At 41.1% G+C, this 18752-nt stretch overlaps 4 protein-coding genes across 7 annotated transcripts; all 4 read right to left on the reverse strand.

Moving 5' to 3' along the window:
- Positions 1-923: 923 nt before the first annotated feature.
- mrps21 (mitochondrial ribosomal protein S21) lies at positions 924-2450 on the reverse strand. The gene is made up of 2 exons (XM_047019378.1): positions 2308-2450; positions 924-1507 (listed from the first exon to the last, which is right to left on the reverse strand). The coding sequence occupies exons 1-2, from the start codon at positions 2388-2390 to the stop codon at positions 1327-1329; spliced, it is 264 nt and encodes an 87-aa protein (XP_046875334.1). The 5' UTR covers positions 2391-2450; the 3' UTR covers positions 924-1326.
- Positions 2451-2766: 316 nt separating this feature from the next.
- Positions 2767-6698, reverse strand: LOC124467278 (coagulation factor XI-like). The gene is made up of 9 exons (XM_047019508.1): positions 6382-6698; positions 5792-5927; positions 5476-5585; positions 5193-5364; positions 4933-5054; positions 4002-4134; positions 3626-3732; positions 3312-3471; positions 2767-2958 (listed from the first exon to the last, which is right to left on the reverse strand). The coding sequence occupies exons 1-9, from the start codon at positions 6434-6436 to the stop codon at positions 2832-2834; spliced, it is 1122 nt and encodes a 373-aa protein (XP_046875464.1). The 5' UTR covers positions 6437-6698; the 3' UTR covers positions 2767-2831.
- LOC124467276 (coagulation factor XI-like) lies at positions 3685-13483 on the reverse strand. 4 transcript variants are annotated; one of them, XM_047019505.1, is made up of 12 exons: positions 13211-13483; positions 11575-11707; positions 11253-11362; positions 10094-10226; positions 9770-9879; positions 9487-9658; positions 9026-9147; positions 8487-8619; positions 8111-8217; positions 7797-7956; positions 7106-7219; positions 3685-3733 (listed from the first exon to the last, which is right to left on the reverse strand). In XM_047019505.1, the coding sequence occupies exons 1-11, from the start codon at positions 13263-13265 to the stop codon at positions 7117-7119; spliced, it is 1338 nt and encodes a 445-aa protein (XP_046875461.1). In that variant the 5' UTR covers positions 13266-13483; the 3' UTR covers positions 3685-3733; positions 7106-7116. The 4 variants fall into 4 exon arrangements, with proteins under 4 accessions (XP_046875461.1, XP_046875460.1, XP_046875462.1 ...); XM_047019504.1 differs by lacking the exon at positions 3685-3733 and having other exon boundaries at positions 7020-7219; positions 13211-13479; XM_047019506.1 differs by lacking the exons at positions 3685-3733; positions 9770-9879; positions 10094-10226 and having other exon boundaries at positions 7020-7219; positions 13211-13477.
- Positions 13484-14255: 772 nt separating this feature from the next.
- Positions 14256-17036, reverse strand: LOC124467279 (glutathione S-transferase A-like). Its single transcript, XM_047019509.1, has 6 exons — positions 16647-17036; positions 16423-16488; positions 15928-16033; positions 15377-15495; positions 15172-15260; positions 14256-14803 (listed from the first exon to the last, which is right to left on the reverse strand). The coding sequence occupies exons 1-6, from the start codon at positions 16812-16814 to the stop codon at positions 14674-14676; spliced, it is 678 nt and encodes a 225-aa protein (XP_046875465.1). The 5' UTR covers positions 16815-17036; the 3' UTR covers positions 14256-14673.
- Positions 17037-18752: the final 1716 nt, after the last annotated feature.

Below are 18752 nucleotides of genomic sequence, written 5' to 3' on the forward strand. Positions count from 1 at the left end.
AAGAGGCACAACTGACTAAGGGAAACAGACGAGGCTTACCAGCAGACTTGTTCATCAGCTCCTTTTACAAACTCGTATTAGTATTAATACATTAATAGTATTAATACTAATGTGTCAAATTTAACCAAAATGTGGGACCTTTAGATACCAGTGTAACGAACGTCCAAGCCCTCTATTTAAACACCTTGTGACACTACATAAACACCACATCTGAAGTTTATATACACCAACAGCTACATTTACATAAAGGTGTTCCAACTGATATGGCTTTATTCCGTGGTAAACAAGCAGACTCACTGAGAGAGATGTAATTTGTGTGTGTGTGTGCCTGGCTGCGTGTGTCAGTAGCAGCCAAGACATGGTTGAAGGGGAGTTGAAAGGAAATGAATGGGCGGTGTCGCAAGATAAGCGGGTGTATGGCATGGCCGGGTGCTGTGTAAGGGACACATGTGCCGTCAAAATGGCTCCATCTGCTGAACGCTGGATCTGTTTTCCCCAATTTTAAAGGTCTCCAGTTTAGTTTATGGACACTGCCTGTTCCACAATGCCATAATGAATATTCCCCCCTATTTAGTGCTGAATGAGAATAACGCGAGATGTGAAGGTGACGTGATCCTGTTTACAGGTAAAGAGATTTCCAACCCTGTTCCTGTAGGGATCATAGAGTTAATGGTAGGGATACGTTACTGTAGGTTTTCACTCCAACACGAATCTACCACACCCGATTTTAATAACTAGCTGGTTTTGACGTGTTGAATCAGGTTAGTTACGACTGGGGTTAGAGCAAAAACTTCCTGGACGGTAGCCCTGCAGGAATAGGTTGGTGATCCTCCCCCGCTATGCCGCTATGAAACTGTCCAGAAAAGCGGTACAAAATTATTCCACGTACCTGTCGCATAGGCCTACATATAGAAAACAAACTGTAAACTTGAACGTAACTTTATTTATCAAATTGGTTGGAAAACGTCAGATTGACAATCAAGGTAAAATACAACAATATAGGTCGAGTGAAATAAATCCAATTCAAGCTAAAATGTTTGTTGTGATGCATATGTTACGATCCCTTTGCTACAATACATTACATGCTGAATAAGATAGATGCAGACTTCAGCAGACAATTTTGGTGGCACCGTCAGCTAGCATGGAATTCTGAAAGTGAACATTTTACATCAACAACATTTCTGTAGAAGGAAAATGACGTTGGATCAAGGAACATTTCCTTTGCAGTACTTTTTTTATTTCTCGACCTGATGTCTTTCAGTAGGCTCTCAAGTTCACTGTCTTTCTTTGCCCTTGTGTCATCATCCTCTTCTCCGGCACACATCCCTAGTAGCCCAACCAGGGGTCCTCTCTGTGAATTCGCGAAATGAACGAGATCTTCCTGGCCATTTCCGAGTGATAGATCCGCTTGCAGTTTTCGTAGTTCTCTCGCTGCCTTTGTCGACAGGGCTTCTCGTAGTAGCGTTTCCGTTTCACCGTATCAAGAACACCGTCGACAGACAGCACCCTGAAATGTATAGAGTTAGACTTAGAAAAACGATATTTTATCCAAGATTCTTATGGATGTTACAGATGTCATAGATCAAGATAGTGCAAGTGATTGTGTTGGCATGTGACAGCAATTAAAAAAAGAAATACAAATTGCCGCCATCTCCCATGTTTAATGAGTGTGTATATTTTGTGTCCCAATACCAATGGTAACATAAGATTTAGTGTACCAGAATTTATTTGGAATGTCTCAATATATAGTACGTCTACATTATGCCCAAAGATACCAGGATCTCCTACATCCGGTAGCATTTTGAAATATGCAAACCAGCAGGCCATTCTAGCCTTCTGGCCCCCCAACCTTTATGGGCAGCTTCATTACTAGCCTACCGTATGCGAGCAAGCACCTGTTTATCTTGGCCAGATAGCCAGATATTTACCAAACATTTCTCAGTCTACTGTAACATGACTTTTCTACTGGTTACTTCAATTTTGGTGGTAGTAAACAAGTGACTGGTTGGCTAAAATAAAAATAAGGAATTTAAATCTGTTCAGCGTTAAAGCTGTTTACACCATAGATATACATATAAATATATTTTTATATATCTATATAAAGACCCTTTATATATCTATGGTTTACACTGCCGCCTGCTAGTGACACTAGTAGTGTTCAAAACAGGCTGGCCGGTAGTGACATTGAGACGTCAGCTAATGCTAACGTTAGCACAACGGCTAAACTGGCTAGTAATGTTAATCGTCAAAGTTACAGCTATATAGTTGATTTGTGTTCCACCAAATATCTCAACAAAAGCATCCCACCTGTTTAAGGCCTTGTAAGCTGCATCAACGTTTCCCTCTTGTACCATCACTGTACGCGCAACGAAGCGAAGGTGCCTTGACATTTTCGTGTTGGATGCAAACGTGGAATTGTCCGGTAGGGTGCAAAAGCTATTACTTAAAGTTCCGTACGAGCTATAACAAATTCCAAGCTTGATAGTGTGTGCGTTGCACTGCAATTTGAAATGTTTACGATAACAAATGTTTATCCTGCTGTAAGTATAAGTAGGTATGTTACATTCAGAAATAAAACTCATACATATGTCTATGATCTAAAGAAGAAGGGTTTCACAGCCAAGTTTCGGAAAAGCTGAAGGGATGTTAAAAAGAGGGAGTGATCATGTTAGTATGTGGAGAACACGGGACAAAAAGGGAAGAAAAATTGAGATACCCACAGCAACATATACGTTAAATAAACATACAGATACGATTTGTAATTGTCTTTGTTGTATTCATTTATTCAAACTATTCTACAGCACACTGATCTTACATCACAGTGAGATCTTTCATCCTACAATCTGAGCTTGCGTCGACAAACCACAATACAGGGAGAATCCAGACACAACGTTGGGCAACGACCCCACTTTAGGGGGTAGGGGAAGGGTGATGATCAGCTTCAGGTAGCAGCGACGCCTGGAATAAATACAACAAACATGTTTGCATGTGTTTGTGCTTCTGTAAATGAGAGTTGTTCATGCACTGTATGCAGCACGTGTGTGTATATAACTGTACAGCTTGTACAGTTGTGAATTGTGCATTCACTATGAGTTCAAGTTTCAGGTTTATTGCCATTTATCACAGGGACCAGCCCTATGGATTCCTGTGGTCCTGCTTTAGACCTCTGTTTTCTATCAGGCCATCTAAACCTATAACTACCAAAACAATCTAAACTCACAATAAATAATGTGTGTGTGGACATGTTAGCATCGGGGCATATATGCATCTCCATCAAATTGTGCATGTCTTGTGTCTCAATCAAAACAAACCTGTATACAGGATCATTAAAGGATGATGAAAGGTAGGTGTAAAACTGACAGGCCGGGTCCTCATTGCAGACCTGCCTGCAAGACTCCTTGTCATCCAGTAACACAAACTTCTTGTCGTTGCCCCAGAAATCTACCCCATCATAGTCAGCAAACACCCAGTCTATAAGAAGGTAGATCAGAAAAGATTGTACATTAAAGACACCACAGTTTTTACTTTTACATCTTAATAGCTCATGCTTGGTTTCGGTGCTTTGTTACTCTCAAGAAATTGTGCATTGTGATGAAACAGGAATGGAGTAATACTAGGTTCTTACCACTAGAGGGAGCACAGTGCCTCGTTGGCATCCCAGTAAACATGTTCTTCTCAGCCACAAGCTTCATCATATCTCTATTGTTTTTCAGGTAGCAGGTATGTAGTATTCTGGTACAAAAACGAAACATGAATATGAACACAAAAAAAGTCCTGAATTGTCATTAAACCAGACACAAGTTAGCGATTATGTTAGCCTATATGAAATTACAATGCGTTAGACACAACAACGCAATATAACTTGCATTAAATAATGTCTTATTTCAGAATACAGCACAAAGTACCAATCCTGTGTACATCTGTGAAGACCGACTTTTAAGTTGCGCCCTCTGATGGTGAAAATAATACGTCCCAAAAGGCCCCTATCTTCCCTGACGTACTTGTGGAAGCTAAAGTAGCTACAAAGTGGGTGGGACGTGCACAGATGCTGGCAGTGTTCCGCAGACACAGCAGGAACTTGCTCCAGGTCCTCCCCTTTGACATCAGTGTCGTTGAAAATTGTGGTTTTACAGGCTGCAGAATCGGGAGACCAGGAAAAGACAAACACTGTCAAAATGGTTAAGTGCCAAAAACTCACTGTTCTTCACAATCAATAAAATGATTTTCTGTCATTATACCCTAGCCTCTCACATGTCACAAACACATTGGTTGTATCAGTGGACTCCTTTGTGTCATCAGATAATCACATCAGTGACAACAATGGTCAGCCACATAGACTCAGTATCAAAGTACAAAGTTGTGATTACATTGATCTCTACACACTATTATTTTATTCAGACATTAGAAATTTTACTTATGACAGTGTATTAAACAGTTATCACAGAACCAAAAAAGTTAGGAATGCTACAGAAATTAAAAGAGTATGTGGGGTTAGTATTAGCCTGACGTTGTCATACTCATAATTCTAGTCAGAATATGAGTCTGAAAACTCTCCGTTGGGCTGTGACTACGGGCGTGTTTCAACCGAACTCGTAAAACAAATGCCTCTTCGCTCAATTGGATAGATCTACAACCAATCAGAGCAATGTAATATGTTGTTTGTTGAAAACAAATTCAACCCAAGCGCTCTTTCGTGACGTTGTTGATTACGTTACTGTTGATCATCTGTCCATCATCGTATAAAGCCCGCCCTGGCAATTTCATTGGTCCGTCCCGATTCTGTTTTTTTGTAGTTGTCCCCAATACGAGACCCTCCAGACCCAACTTCCCGAACCAATTTTTTTGTGGGCCTGGAGAAGTTGGGCTGGCAGCCAGGCTAGGTTAGTATGTGTGTGTGACAGTGCACGTTTGTGTGGGTGTGTGTGTGTGTACCTTCCTTGCTTCCCAATAGATGTGGATCAAGATTCTTAGAGAATCCCGAGAAAGCCTCTGGGAGGTTTCTGACCTTCAGGGGTCTGGGGACTGTCCAGAGGAACTTCAGATGGCACTTGTACCTACAAAAGGTTGAGAAAAGCTTATTTGAAAGACAAATTAAGAGAAACACATATTCAGGAGAAGCAAAAAAACTAACAGATTTGCTCCATCTCCAGCAGTCTTAGATGTAAGACAACACATTAAATGTGCTGTCGTACCTGTACTGCTCAGATGTGTAGTTTTCAGTGAGGAAGGTGAAAGCCTGGCAGCCTGGCTGGTTGGTACAGGCTCTCTGACACTCCTCATGGCTGTCAGTGAACAGGGACAGGAAATCACCTCCCAGGAAGTCCACGTTTGGATACACCTTGTGGAGAAGCCTTTGACACGTTTCTGAAAGGATGACACACAAGGCATACATGTTTACATACAAGCAAAGGTACAAACGCACAAACACACACACATACAAGTCTGGAGGTATGTGGTATAGGAATGTGGTCTTACGTATTGAGGGGTCACATCCTTTGAGAGCAAAGCCAGAGATTGCTTTAGAAAGGATAACCTTTTTACTTGGCTGTCCAGATAATGAATCTTTCAGGTAGCATTTGAAATTCCTGTGTGTGTGAGAGAGAGATCTAATGATATAATTTACTGTACATCATTATATTACAGATATAATGTTATATATTTTGATTATTGTAATTTTTTTGTGATGATACATTTTCAGAATATTTTTGATGATTTACGATGATATGTGATAATTCTCATTCAACCTGAAAAAAAGGTTCCAAACGTGAGTTGTCAACAGGTGGGAACATACCCAGTGGTGAAGGTAAAGAACCTGCAGGTTGGGTGCTGGGTGCACGCGAGCTGACAATGCTCGGCATCCGGAGACAACATATTGATGATGTCATCTCCCTGGAAGTCTGTTTTCTCCAAAAGCTCCGTCTTACACTCTGGAACAGATAAAAACATACTCACAATACATATTATGTGAATTATACGAATAGTTCCAAACTCAAAGTCTGATTGGTTGACAAAGCCTTTGATTTCTAATGCTGAACAGTTCTAGCATATCACTACACACCCACGTGGATTATCGTCAGACTCAGTGCTTGTCTGATGTACCGAGCTCATGAATAAACTGTATCAAACGTTTGAATTGCGTATCTGTCTACTTCCGTGACTGTCTTAAATTCGAATAGCTCCATTACAGCGTTTTCCACGAGAATTAGCTGGTAACATTATCTGTCTCTACTGGGATTACAGTATTTCAATTATATTGTCATGCTGCAAGGATATTATATCATTGTAATATATGCATTTTCATGCATTTCTATGAAGTTATATTTTTAAATGTTTCTATCACATTAAGAACAAACAGACTAACACACAGCAAAATATTCTTACCTTGACTGAGAGCGTGCCCACAGAGAGCGAGCAGACCTACCACGTAGAACTGCATGATATCACAACGTATTCTGCTGTTTCTGACCAGAATAAGTGATGCACAGTGGAGCTGTGTATATATAATCTTCGTTGACAGGGTGGTAATCTCTGTGTGGTTGTGATTGGTTGTCAGTTGTTTCTCCACTGGTTTATGTAAACAAGTCGATTCTTTGTTAAAATAAATAAAAAAATAACTGAGTGCCTTTATTTAAAGTCCATACAAATAGTCAAGTACCGCCTACTTTTATATAACCAGCCCAATAAAAGGGCTTCCTGGGCCAGGTTCTCTTCTATAACTCTCCTGATATTAATAAACAACTAATTATCTCACTAGACGTGCTCCATTTTCAAGGGTTGTAGGGCCCCTACGGTATCTGGTCATTTGAGAAAGTCCGCCATCTTGTGGCAGACGAGGGAACTGCCAAGCTTCCTGTTCTGAACAAGCTCACTGCTGAAGTTACTTACAGTGGCGCTTTAGGAGACAGGGAGGGATCAGGGTAGAATGTGATCACAGAGGTAGATGAGGTTGAAGAAAGGGGAAGAGTTTGAGATACCCACACCAACATAAACGGTAAATAGAAACGCAGATACCATTAGCGTTCTGTTAATTGTATTAGTTTATTCAAACTATTCTACAGCCCACTGATCTCTCATCACAGTGAGATCTTTCATCTCACAGAGCATGCATGGAACTCATCACAACCCACAATTCAGGGAGAATCCAGACACAACGTTGGGCAACGACCCCACTTTAGGGGGTAGGGGAAGGGTGATGATCCGCTTCAGGTAGCAGCGACGCCTGGAACAAATATAACAAACATGTTTGCATGTGTTTGTGATTCTGAATATGTAAATTGTTCATGCATTGTATGCAGCACGTGTGTGTATGTAACTGTACAGCTTGTACAGTTGTGAATTGTGCATTCGATATGAGTTCAAGTTTCAGGTTTATTGTCATTTATCACAGGGACCAGCCCCATGGATTCCTTTGGTCCTGCTCCTCTGGACAGTTTCCTATCAGGCCATCTAAACCGATAACTACCAAAACAATCTAAACCCACAATAAATAATGTGTGTGTGGACATGTTAGCATCGGGGCATATATTTACATTTATGCATTTAGCAGACGCTTTTATCCAAAGCGACTTCCAAGAGAGAGCTTTACAAAAGAGCATAGGTCACTGATCATAACAACGAGGTAGTCCCAAACATTGCAGGCAGCCAAAACATGAAGCATACATTGTGAAAAAACTAAACAAGTGCCAAAAGGGAAGACCCATAAGAGCATGCAGTTATACAAGTTTACAAGTTGATGCAGATGCAATATATGCGTCTGTATCAAATTGTGCATGTCTTGTGTCTCAATCAAAACAAACCTGTATACAGGATCATTAAAGGATGATGAAAGGTAGGTGTAAAACTGACAGGCCGGGTCCTCATTGCAGACCTGCCTGCAAGACTCCTTGTCATCCAGTAACACAAACTTCTTGTCGTTGCCCCAGAAATCTACCCCATCATAGTCAGCAAACACCCAGTCTATAAGAAGGTAGATCAGAAAAGATTGTACATTAAAGACACCACAGTTTTTACTTTTACATCTTAATAGCTCATGCTTGGTTTCGGTGCTTTGTTACTCTCAAGAAATTGTGCATTGTGATGAAACAGGAATGGAGTAATACTAGGTTCTTACCACTAGAAGGAGCACAGTGCCTCGTTGGCATCCCAGTAAACATGTTCTTCTCAGCCACAAGCTTCATCATATCTCTATTGTTTTTCAGGTAGCAGGTATGTAGTATTCTGGTACAAAAACGAAACATGAATATGAACACAAAAAAAGTCCTGAATTGTCATTGAATCAGACACAAGTTAGCGATTATGTTAGCCTATATGAAATTACAATGCGTTAGACACAACAACGCAATATAACTTGCATTAAATAATGTCTTATTTCAGAATACAGCACAAAGTACCAATCCTGTGTACATCTGTGAAGACCGACTTTTAAGTTGCGCCCTCTGATGGTGAAAATAATACGTCCCAAAAGGCCCCTATCTTCCCTGACGTACTTGTGGAAGCTAAAGTAGCTACAAAGTGGGTGGGACGTGCACAGATGCTGGCAGTGTTCCGCAGACACAGCAGGAACTTGCTCCAGGTCCTCCCCTTTGACATCAGTGTCGTTGAAAATGGTGGATTTACAGGCTGCAGAATCGGGAGACCAGGAAAAGACAGATCATGTCAAAATGGTTACGTGCCCAAAAATCACTGTTCTTCACAATCAATCAAATGATTTTCTGTCATTGTCCCCTAGCCTCTTTGTCACAAACACATTGGTTGTATCAGTGGACTCCTTTGTGTCATCAGATAATCACATCAGTGACAACAATGGTCAGCCACATAGAGTCAGTATCAAAGTACAAAGTTGTGATTACATTGATCTCTACACACTGTATTATTTTATATAGACATTTTACTTATGACATAGAGTGTATTAAACAGTTATCATAGAACCAGAAAAGTTAGGAATGCCACAGAAAATAAAAGAGTAGTGTGTGGGTTAGTATGTGTGTGTGACAGTGCATGTTTGAGTGTGTGTGTGTGTGTGTACCTTCTTTGCTTGCCAATAGAAGTGGGTCAAGATTCTTAGAGAATCCAGAGGAAGCCTCTGGGAGGTTTCTGACCTTAGGGGGTCTGGGGACTGTCCAGAGGAACTTCAGATGGCACTTGTACCTACAAAAGGTTGAGAAAAGCTTATTTCAAAGACAAATTAAGAGAAACACATTTTCAGGAAAGGCAAATAACAAACAGATTCACTCCATCTCCAGCAGTCTTTACATTTAGTCATTTAGCAGACGCTCTTATCCAGAGCAACTTACAGTAAGTACAGGGACATTCTCCCTGAGGCAAGTAGGGTGAAGTGCCTTGCCCAAGGACACAACGTCATTTGGCACGGCCGGGAATCGAACTGGCAACCTTCTGATTACTAACCCACTTCCCTAACCGCTCAGCCACCTGACTCCTCAGTCTGAGTCTTAGATGTAAGACCACACATTAAATGTGCTGTCGTACCTGTACTGCTCAGGTGTGAAGTTTTCAGTGAGGAAGGTGAAAGCCTGGCAGCCTGGCTGGTTGGTACAGGCTCTCTGACACTCCTCATGGCTGTCAGTGAACAGGGACAGGAAATCACCTCCCAGGAAGTCCACGTTTGGATACACCTTGTGGAGAAGCCTTTGACACGTTTCTGAAAGGATGACACACAAGGCATACATGTTTACATACAAGCAAAGGTACAAACACACAAACACACACACATACAAGTCTGGAGGTATGTGGTATACGAATGTGGTCTTACGTATTGAGGGATCACATCCTTTGAGAGCAAAGCCAGAGATTGCATTAGATTGGATATCTCTTTTACTTGGCTGTCCAGATGATGAGTCCTTCAGGAAGCAATTTAAATTCCTGTGTGTGTGTGAGAGAGATATCTAATGTGATAATTTACTGTACATAAGGATGTTAGAGATCTAGAGATGTGATATTATATTTTAATTATTGTCATTTTTTGTGATGATACATTTTCAGAATATTTTTTATGATTTACGATAATATGTGGCAATTCTCATTTAACCCGAAAAAAGAGGTTTCAAACGTGAGTTGTCAACAGGTGGGAACATACCCAGTGTTGAAGGTAAAGAACCGGCAGGTTGGGTGCTGGGTGCACGCGAGCTGACAATGCTCGGCATCCGGAGACTTAACTCGGATGTCATCTCCCTGGAAGTCTGTTTTCTCCAAAAGCTCAGGCTGACACTCTGAAGAGATATACACATACTCACAATACATATTATATGAATTTACGAGTAGTTCCAAACTCAATGTCTGATTGGTTGACAAAGCCTTTGATTACTAATGCCTCTTAACAGTTGTAGTATTTCAGTACACAAGGCCTGGACGATATATCGAATATTATCGATAATATTGCAATAATTTTGACGTCAATGTAAAATTTGAAAATATTGTGAATATCGTTTTTTTTTTTTTTTTTTTTTTTTTTTTGCTGGTCCTTGTGTTGCATGTGTTTTCAGATTACTGTCTGGCTCCTCTGTGTTCACACACACACACACACACACACACACACACACAGAGACACACACAGAGACACACACAGAGACACACAGAGACACAAACTGAAAATTGCACAGGCACTCTCTTTTGCTCTCTTATTGTCCTGTCACATAAGGACCTCTGCATGAATTGTTCCATATGAGGCCCATTTTGTCAAGTTGCAAGTACCATGTTATGGCAACTACGTAAATTTGCACTACACATTGTGTACTCAAAGTTATTTTTTTTAATGTATATATCAAATTAAGAAGAAACAGACTAACAAACAGCAAAATATTCTGACCTTGACTAAGAGGGTGCCCACAGAGAGCGAGCAGACTTAACACCACGTAGATCTGCTGATACCTTATGAACCATCCCGACCCCTCAGGTCATCTGGGACTGGTCTACTTTGTGTTCCAAGAGTCAGAACTACACAAGAAGAAGCAGCGTTCAGTTTTTCTGCACCAGCACCACATATCTGGAACAAGGTCCCTGAAAGCTGCAGGTCTGCTGAGACCCTCACCTCCTTTAAATTCAGATTGAAGACTTCACTGTTTGCTGTTGCCTTTAATTGAACCAGATTCAAGGATATCAATTTCTGCATCTCACTCCTGCATTTTATTTTTAAACTGCACTACAACTTTTATTTTATTTGACATGTTTCTGAAAGGATGACACAAACGCACAAACATACAAGTCTGGAGGTATGTGGTATAGGAATGTGGTCTTACGTATTGAGGGGTCACATCCTTTGAGAGCAAAGCCAGAGATTGCAATAGATTCGATAACTCTTTTACTTGGCTGTCCAGATGATGAGTCCTTCAGGAAGCAATTTGAATTCCTGTGTGTGTGAGAGAGAGAGATGTAATGTGATAATTTACTGTACAAAATTATATTAGAAATCTAATGTGATATAATATTTTGATTAATGTCATTTTTTGTGATGATACATTTTCAGAATATTTCTTATGATTTACGATGATATGTGATCGTTCTCATTTAACCAGAAAAAAAGAGGTTTCAAACGTGAGTTGTCAACAGGTGGGAACATACCCAGTGTTGAAGGTAAAGAACCGGCAGGTTGGGTGCTGGGTGCACGCGAGCTGACAATGCTCGGCATCCGGAGACTTAACTTGGATGTCATCTCCCTGGAAGTCTGTTTTCTCCAAAAGCTCAGGCTGACACTCTGAAGAGATATACACATACTCACAATACATATTATGTGAATTTACGAGTAGTTCCAAACTCAATGTCTGATTGGTTGAAAAAAGCCTTTGATTACTAATGCCTCTTAACAGTTGTAGTATTTCACTACACTAGGGCTGGCCGATAAATCGAATATTATCGATAATATCGCAATCATTTTTACGACAATGTAAAATTTGAAAATATCGTGAAAATCGAATACTAAAAAAAAGTATACTTTTTTTTTTTGCTGGTCGTTGTGTTTCTTGTGTTTTAAGATCACCGCCTGGCTTCTCTGTGTTCACATACACTCACAGACACACACAAACTGAAAATTGCATTCGCACAGTGTGGTATCATGAGAGGCTAAACCACGATGCGGGGTGTAGGGCATTGCATAAAAACCGGACAGAGCAGGCAAAACTGGGTTCAAACAGGTTTATTTACCAAAAAACGGTCAGGAAGCAAAACTAAAAGTTCCATCAAACACAAAACGTTGCTCCCCGCCTTGGATCCTACCAAGTATCAAAAACTCAGAAGCATTTGCAGCTGTCGGCGTGGTGCATTCTGGGAGGTGTAGTTCTTGCGTCAGCCATCTTGTGGCATGGTAGCCATTCGCAGAGGGAAACATACCACCCCTCTACAACACGTCCTCTCATGATGCCACAACAGGCACTCTCTTTTGCTGTCATTGTCCTGTCACATAAGGACCTCTGCATGAATTGTTCCATGTGAGGTCCATTTTGTTGGTCCAAGTTGCAAGTACCATGTTATGGCAACTACTTAAATTTTCACTTCACATTTTGTACTTTGTAACAATAGCTGGTCTATCTAAATCGTTTTTGTTGTTTTCTAATGGGGGCAAAAGAAAATCATGTTTTTTAATTATTTAAATGCAAAGGCAAACATATCGAATATCATAAATGTTGACAATATCGAGATATCTTTTTTATATATATATCGCCCAGCCCTACTACACACCCATGTGGATTATCGTCAGACTCAGTGCTTGTCGGATGAACCGAGCTCATGAATAAACTATCAAACAGTCAGATGGCTGAGCGGTGAGGGAGTCGGGCTCGTAATCATAAGGTTGCGGATCGTTTTCCCGCCGTGCTAAATGACGTTGTGTCCTTGGGCAAGGCACTTCACCCTACTTGTCTCGGGGGGAATGTCCCTGTACTTACTGTATGTCGCTCTGGATAAGAGCGACTGCTAAATGACTAAAATATAAATGCAAATGTTTTAATTGCATATCTGTCTACTTCCTTGATCGTCTTCAATTCGAATATCTTCCTTACAGTGGTTTATACGAGAATTTCCATGTAACATTATCTGTCTCTACTGGGATTACAGTATTTAAATTATATTGTCATGCTGCAAGAATAATATTTACATTATTGTAATATATGGATTTTCATACATTTCTATCGAGTTAAAATGTTTTTAAATGTATATATCACATTAAGAATAAACAGACTAACAAACAGCTTAATATTCTTACCTTGACTGAGAGCGTGCCCACAGAGAGCGAGCAGACCTACCACGTAGAACTGCATGATATCACAACGTATTCTGCTGTTTCTGACTTTAATAAGTGATGCACAGTGGAGCTATGTATATATAATCTTCGTTGACAGGGTGGTAATCTCTGTGTGGTTGTGATTGGTTGTCAGTTATTTCCCCACTGTTTTAAGTAAACAAGTCGATTTTGTATTTGTATTTACATTTTGTCATTTAGCAGAGGGGGGCCACCAGTAAGGGAGAAGGGTCCAAATGCAGTGAGCACTGCAATTGGACCCTATTGCAGTAAGGGGCCATTCCCCCCGCGGCAAGTAGGGTGAAGTGCCTTGCCCAAGGACACAACGTCATTTGGCACGGCCGGGAATCGAACTTTTGAGTTATTTTAGCTTTCTGTAAAATAAACATTTTACAAGCCGTTTTTCAATAGGTAAAATCTTGTCTAGAGAAGGTGATGTCTTTTTGTATCTTAATTTTTGAGCCCCACGTACGTTGCGTTTCTTAGCCTGGTTTCGCCAAGGAGCTTCACCCCTACTAATTTGAAAACTATTTGATAAATCGAATATAAAAGCATCATAGAATGTAACAGCTAGCTGGCATCAGTTACATGTAAAATACATCGATAATGTTTAACACTAACATCTAAATTTAGCTTGCACCTAAGTTAAAACACATTTGAGTGTGCTAACATTAGCAATAACATAAGCTAGTTTGAGGTGTACATAAGCTAACCATTACATTAGCACATTTCCCGTATTTAACAATGATTAAACATGGGCTTACCTGAAAGTGATGCACGGGCACCATCTCGTCTCTTTCTTTCTTCCCCTGGCTTATCTTTTTAAAACCCATTTTAGAAAAGTTGACCTAGCCTACTCTATCAAGTAGTGCCCAGTTGCCCTGATGGTTAATCCGGCCTTGGTATCACACAGCAGAAGTTATTTGAGTTTAGGGAAGAAGAGGTATTTCCTGTTTGATACAAAAACATTTGATCACCCTGTCTGGAGAAAACCAAAGGAAGCGTCAGATTCATATTCTTGATGGAATTACTTTATTATTTAGTATTATAAAACAGCATTTTCAAACATAGTAAAGAGACAGTAGATATACTGTTATATAAAAGTATATTTAAGTGCATTGGTGTCTCAGAGCTCCTTGAAGGTTTGTGTATGAGGGTGTGTGTATGAGTGTGTGTGTGGTGTGTAGGTGTGGTGTGGTGTGTGAGTGTGTCAGAGCTCCTTGAAGGTTTGTGTATGAGGGTGTGTGTATGAGTGTGTGTGTGGTGTGGTGTGTGAGTGTGTCAGAGCTCCTTGAAGGTTTGTGTATGAGTGTGTGTGTGTGTGTGTGTGTGAGTGAGTTTTCCTGTCTTTCAGTGTATGTGGCACAAAAACAACCTTCCAGTTTCCTGTCTTTCAGTGTATGTGGCACAAAAACAACGTTTTTGTGTTAGAGGTCCTTGAGGGTGTCAGACCCAGGGCTCTCCAGCCAGTGTGGAGGCCAAGTGGCTTTAACACTGGGTCTGTCATTCATCAGGTCATTGTACTGACCCAGCCTGGGATACCGCTCTGCAGACAGCCTGGAGAAGAGGAGGAGGGGGAAGAGGAGAGATGGGGGAGAGGAGGAGAAGAGGAGAGATGGGGGAGAGGAGGAGAAGAGGATGGGGGAGAGGAGAGATGGGGGAGAGGAGAAGAAGAGGAGAGGAGGAGAAGAGGATGGGGGAGAGGAGGAGATAGGGGAGAGAAGAAGAAGAGGAGAAATGGGGGAGAGGAGAGGGGTTCACAGAGTAAAAGAAAGAGAAAACGGGAAGAAGAGAAAAGATAATGTAATCTCTCTGGTATATCTATTCTTTTATGACTGTATTCATCACAAATACATTTATCAAATAGTTCACCTATCTTTCCATTAATTCATTCCACCCTCCTCTGAAAAAATTGCCTTTCTTACCCAAAGCGGAAAGCATAGGCAATGACTGGAAAAACTGTGATATCAGCCAATGAGAACTCTTTTCCTGCCAGGTAAGATCCCGCCTCCATCTGGGGAGAATGGAGAAACATGCTGCATGTGTTTGTGTGTGTAAATGTGTGTGTGTGTGTGTGCGAATGAATGTGTAAAGACGTGTGTGGGTGTGAGAATATGTGTGTGTGCCTACCTTCAGCATGTATCCCTCCCACAGCTTCAGCTCAGTGGCCAGAGTCTCCAAGTTCCTCTTCACAGCAGAGTCGAGTCTCTCTGCCTCGGGGACCTTGAGGTTGTAGTAAACAACGTCACCTGTGGAGGATCAACAACAACAAAACAGATGGTTTAACATGCAGAACTCTGAACTATAACAGGTTCTAGTCTCATGACTCCAGTCTGGGCAGCAGAACTGCGGGCTGAGCCTTGCAAAGCATGTGATTCCTCGGGCATCGAACACGTGTCTGGAACAAAAGCTCTCAATGTTGTTTGTCTGAAATCTACACGCTGGGACATTCTCTGGCAACGCTCGGAGGTCTGTATAGACTTGGTTTAAGGTTTCAGAAGTTTACGGACAACCGGGTAAAGGTGTGTTGTTGCCTAGGAACAGTACAGTTCTGGCAAGTTAGGTGCAGTCTCTAGGGGGGTTGAAACGACAGCTGGGTTACTTGAAAGACCAGTGTCCCAACAGTTTGAACCAAATGTAATTGAATGTTGTATTCTGTTTGATTTGTGAGTTTGCCTTACTTAATTTCTGGTGGAGAGTGAGGCCCTCGAACATGCGCTGGTACATCAGGGCCTGTTCTGCTGCACCGTCTGGGAGTAGTTTATGACCCTGAGACTTGAACTGGCTCTGTCGGGAGATAGAAGGGGGAGAGACAGAGGGAGAGAAGAGAGGGAGGGAGCGAGGAAGGGGAGCAGAGAAAAAGAGTGTGGGAGAATGGAAAAAGACAGAAAATTACCGTCACACCAGATCTAGGTCCTCAAGGCACACACTAAGGTCTACTGTTCAGGATTAAGGTGAAGAACTTAGAAGTGGTAAGGGAAGAGAAGTGGTAAATATGGTACAATTCTGCCATGCACTTGTGGTCTGACACACACACACAGTCTCCTCTCACATGGCATCAAATGTTTCTCCAGGTCTCCACTGGGACACTTGTTAGCAAAAACATTTAGCTTACCGTTGCTAACTGTTATGGCAAAGCAAGTGGTGATTAAAACATGGTTGGAAACCCGTCTTACCTCCAGGTACATGCATGCTGCATACGATTCATTCAACGTATTGTTTCCGTGTTTGAAAGCCGGCAGCTAGGAGAGAAAATATCTGTAGTAAGCATGACATGACAAAAAATGAAACACCTATGATAACTAAACCTGATCATCATCTCACTTACATGTTAATTAAATACATGACCTATGCATGAGATCGTGTGACTTATTAATGCCATAAAACGACCGTAGCCTACCTGCCCTCTGGGATTAATGTCCAACACTTCTTGCGATCTGTGTTCCCCTTTCGCAAAAGACAACAGTTTTTGGTTGTAGCCTTGCAAGTTTTTCTCTTCCAAAGCAATCATGATTCGCCAGCACGGAGGGGAACCGGAGCCCCAAAGCAGAGTCATGCTCTTGGCCATATTTCTTCAGTTACAGCTCGGAGATAGTCCGTGGCAATAGCGATACAATTATTGTGATCAAGTAACCTACTCACGAGAGCCCGGACGATGAACAGTCGACTACCGGTTATATAACTTGATTTGGAGGCCGCCCACTATTTCTGGGCGGGTCTACCCAACAATGTTATCAAAATAACAAATAATCGTCTTTACGTATCCGTGGCGACATCAACAAAGAGTAGTAAGCGGATGCAGAACATTGTTAAAAAAAATGCTGACTCATTGGCATCGACTGACTGACCATAAAAAATGCTTTGTAAGATGACTCATCATATGGTACATTTCCCTTAAAACGTATAGATCTAATTCTCACCATGACAGTGCATACATATGGATACAACAATACACGTTATTATATCTATATAATGTCCTAAAATATGTATGTTCCTCTTTATCTACTGTCTTATAGTCATTGGTTAATAATATATTCAATTCAATATATTCAAAAAGGATTGATAAGTATACCAGATTAGTTTGTTTACATACAATATGTTACCATAAGTAAATTAGAAACTCACCAATCACAAATAATTAGCCCCTGTCCGTTTTGATTATAATGTCTACAATCAAATTTTCATATCATCCATAGGCATAGGTTTGGCTTCAGTGAAGGACAAACATCTTCACACATATGCTAATCCTTCCCCTGACCTTTGTGTGTGTTACTAGCGGTGGGTAGTTATGCACTATAGCCCACTGACCAAATAAGGCAACCAGCAGTTGTCGACCCTCTCAAATCATGGATGTGCCCCCGAGACCAATGCTCTAACCGCACGGAACCACCCAGAAACAACAAACCAGCTGAAAGAAAACAAACAACTGTGGAAACCCCTATTGAGGATCCACTGCATTTACCTACAAGGGTGAGGTTTACAGCTCCAACAACCACTCCTCCTTGTATGCACCAGGAGATACTGGAGAAGAAGAAATAAAATACTAAGTTTTGGGTCAATATCTCTAAGTTTTGAAACAGCACAGGAACTTCAGCAGAGTTTGATGCAAGTGTTTAATTGGAATCCAAGACAACAGAGTGATTCCAACAAACGTGAGCAAGATTCTGCAGAACCAGACTGAAAAATGTCTCCGGACATTTCTCTTATATATCAAAACCTCATCAGTTCGGTAATTTTGCTCTTGGTACAATATTGTTTGTCACAAATGCATTATGCATTTCACACTTTATTGGTCTCTCACCCCAGGAGCTTCAGAATACAGGTGCATGGAGAATTCCACTATTTTTTGTAGGCCTGCTCCGACCTTGACGGCCAGTCGCAGCAAGATCCTTGGCAAAGGGTCGTAAATTTGCCTCATTACTGCTGGGTTTTGTAGTTTTCTATGGAAGGATCCTGCACACATAGCCTTCTCTCGCACCCAGCCCCCAGTTTTTTCAGATTTGCACTTTGGGCTTTATCTTCTACATATCGGTGAAAAAACTCATCAGTCAACAGCTTTGCATCAGGCTTTCAGTAGTATAACATAAGAGTTAAAAAGGTGGTTATGAGGTTCATTTTCAATCATATAATCCATAATAATTCTCCATCTTCAAAATTACAACAGTGTGATATTATTCCACTTCAATACGCCCAACTCGATGTTTCAGCAGAGAGAACGGCCCGTAGCAGTGAAACAGATCAGCCAAAAGGGCACAAAATAACAAGGCACAAAATCAGACACCAATCTGCACATACATCTCCCCCAGGTAGTGGGATGTTAAACAAATGTTAAACAAACAATTAATCAAGTTCCCGGATGAGCCCCCATGTTACAACTGGCACAAGGGTTGTAACGAAAAGGGAGACATAGGCACAACTAGAAGGTGCAGCAAGAGTACTTAATTAACAAACCATAAGGTCTTACACAACATAACACAAAACGTATCAGACAATATTACTGAGTGTC

Source organism: Hypomesus transpacificus, chromosome 4, assembly GCF_021917145.1.
Source record: "Hypomesus transpacificus isolate Combined female chromosome 4, fHypTra1, whole genome shotgun sequence".
Taxonomy (NCBI): Eukaryota; Metazoa; Chordata; class Actinopteri; order Osmeriformes; family Osmeridae; genus Hypomesus; species Hypomesus transpacificus.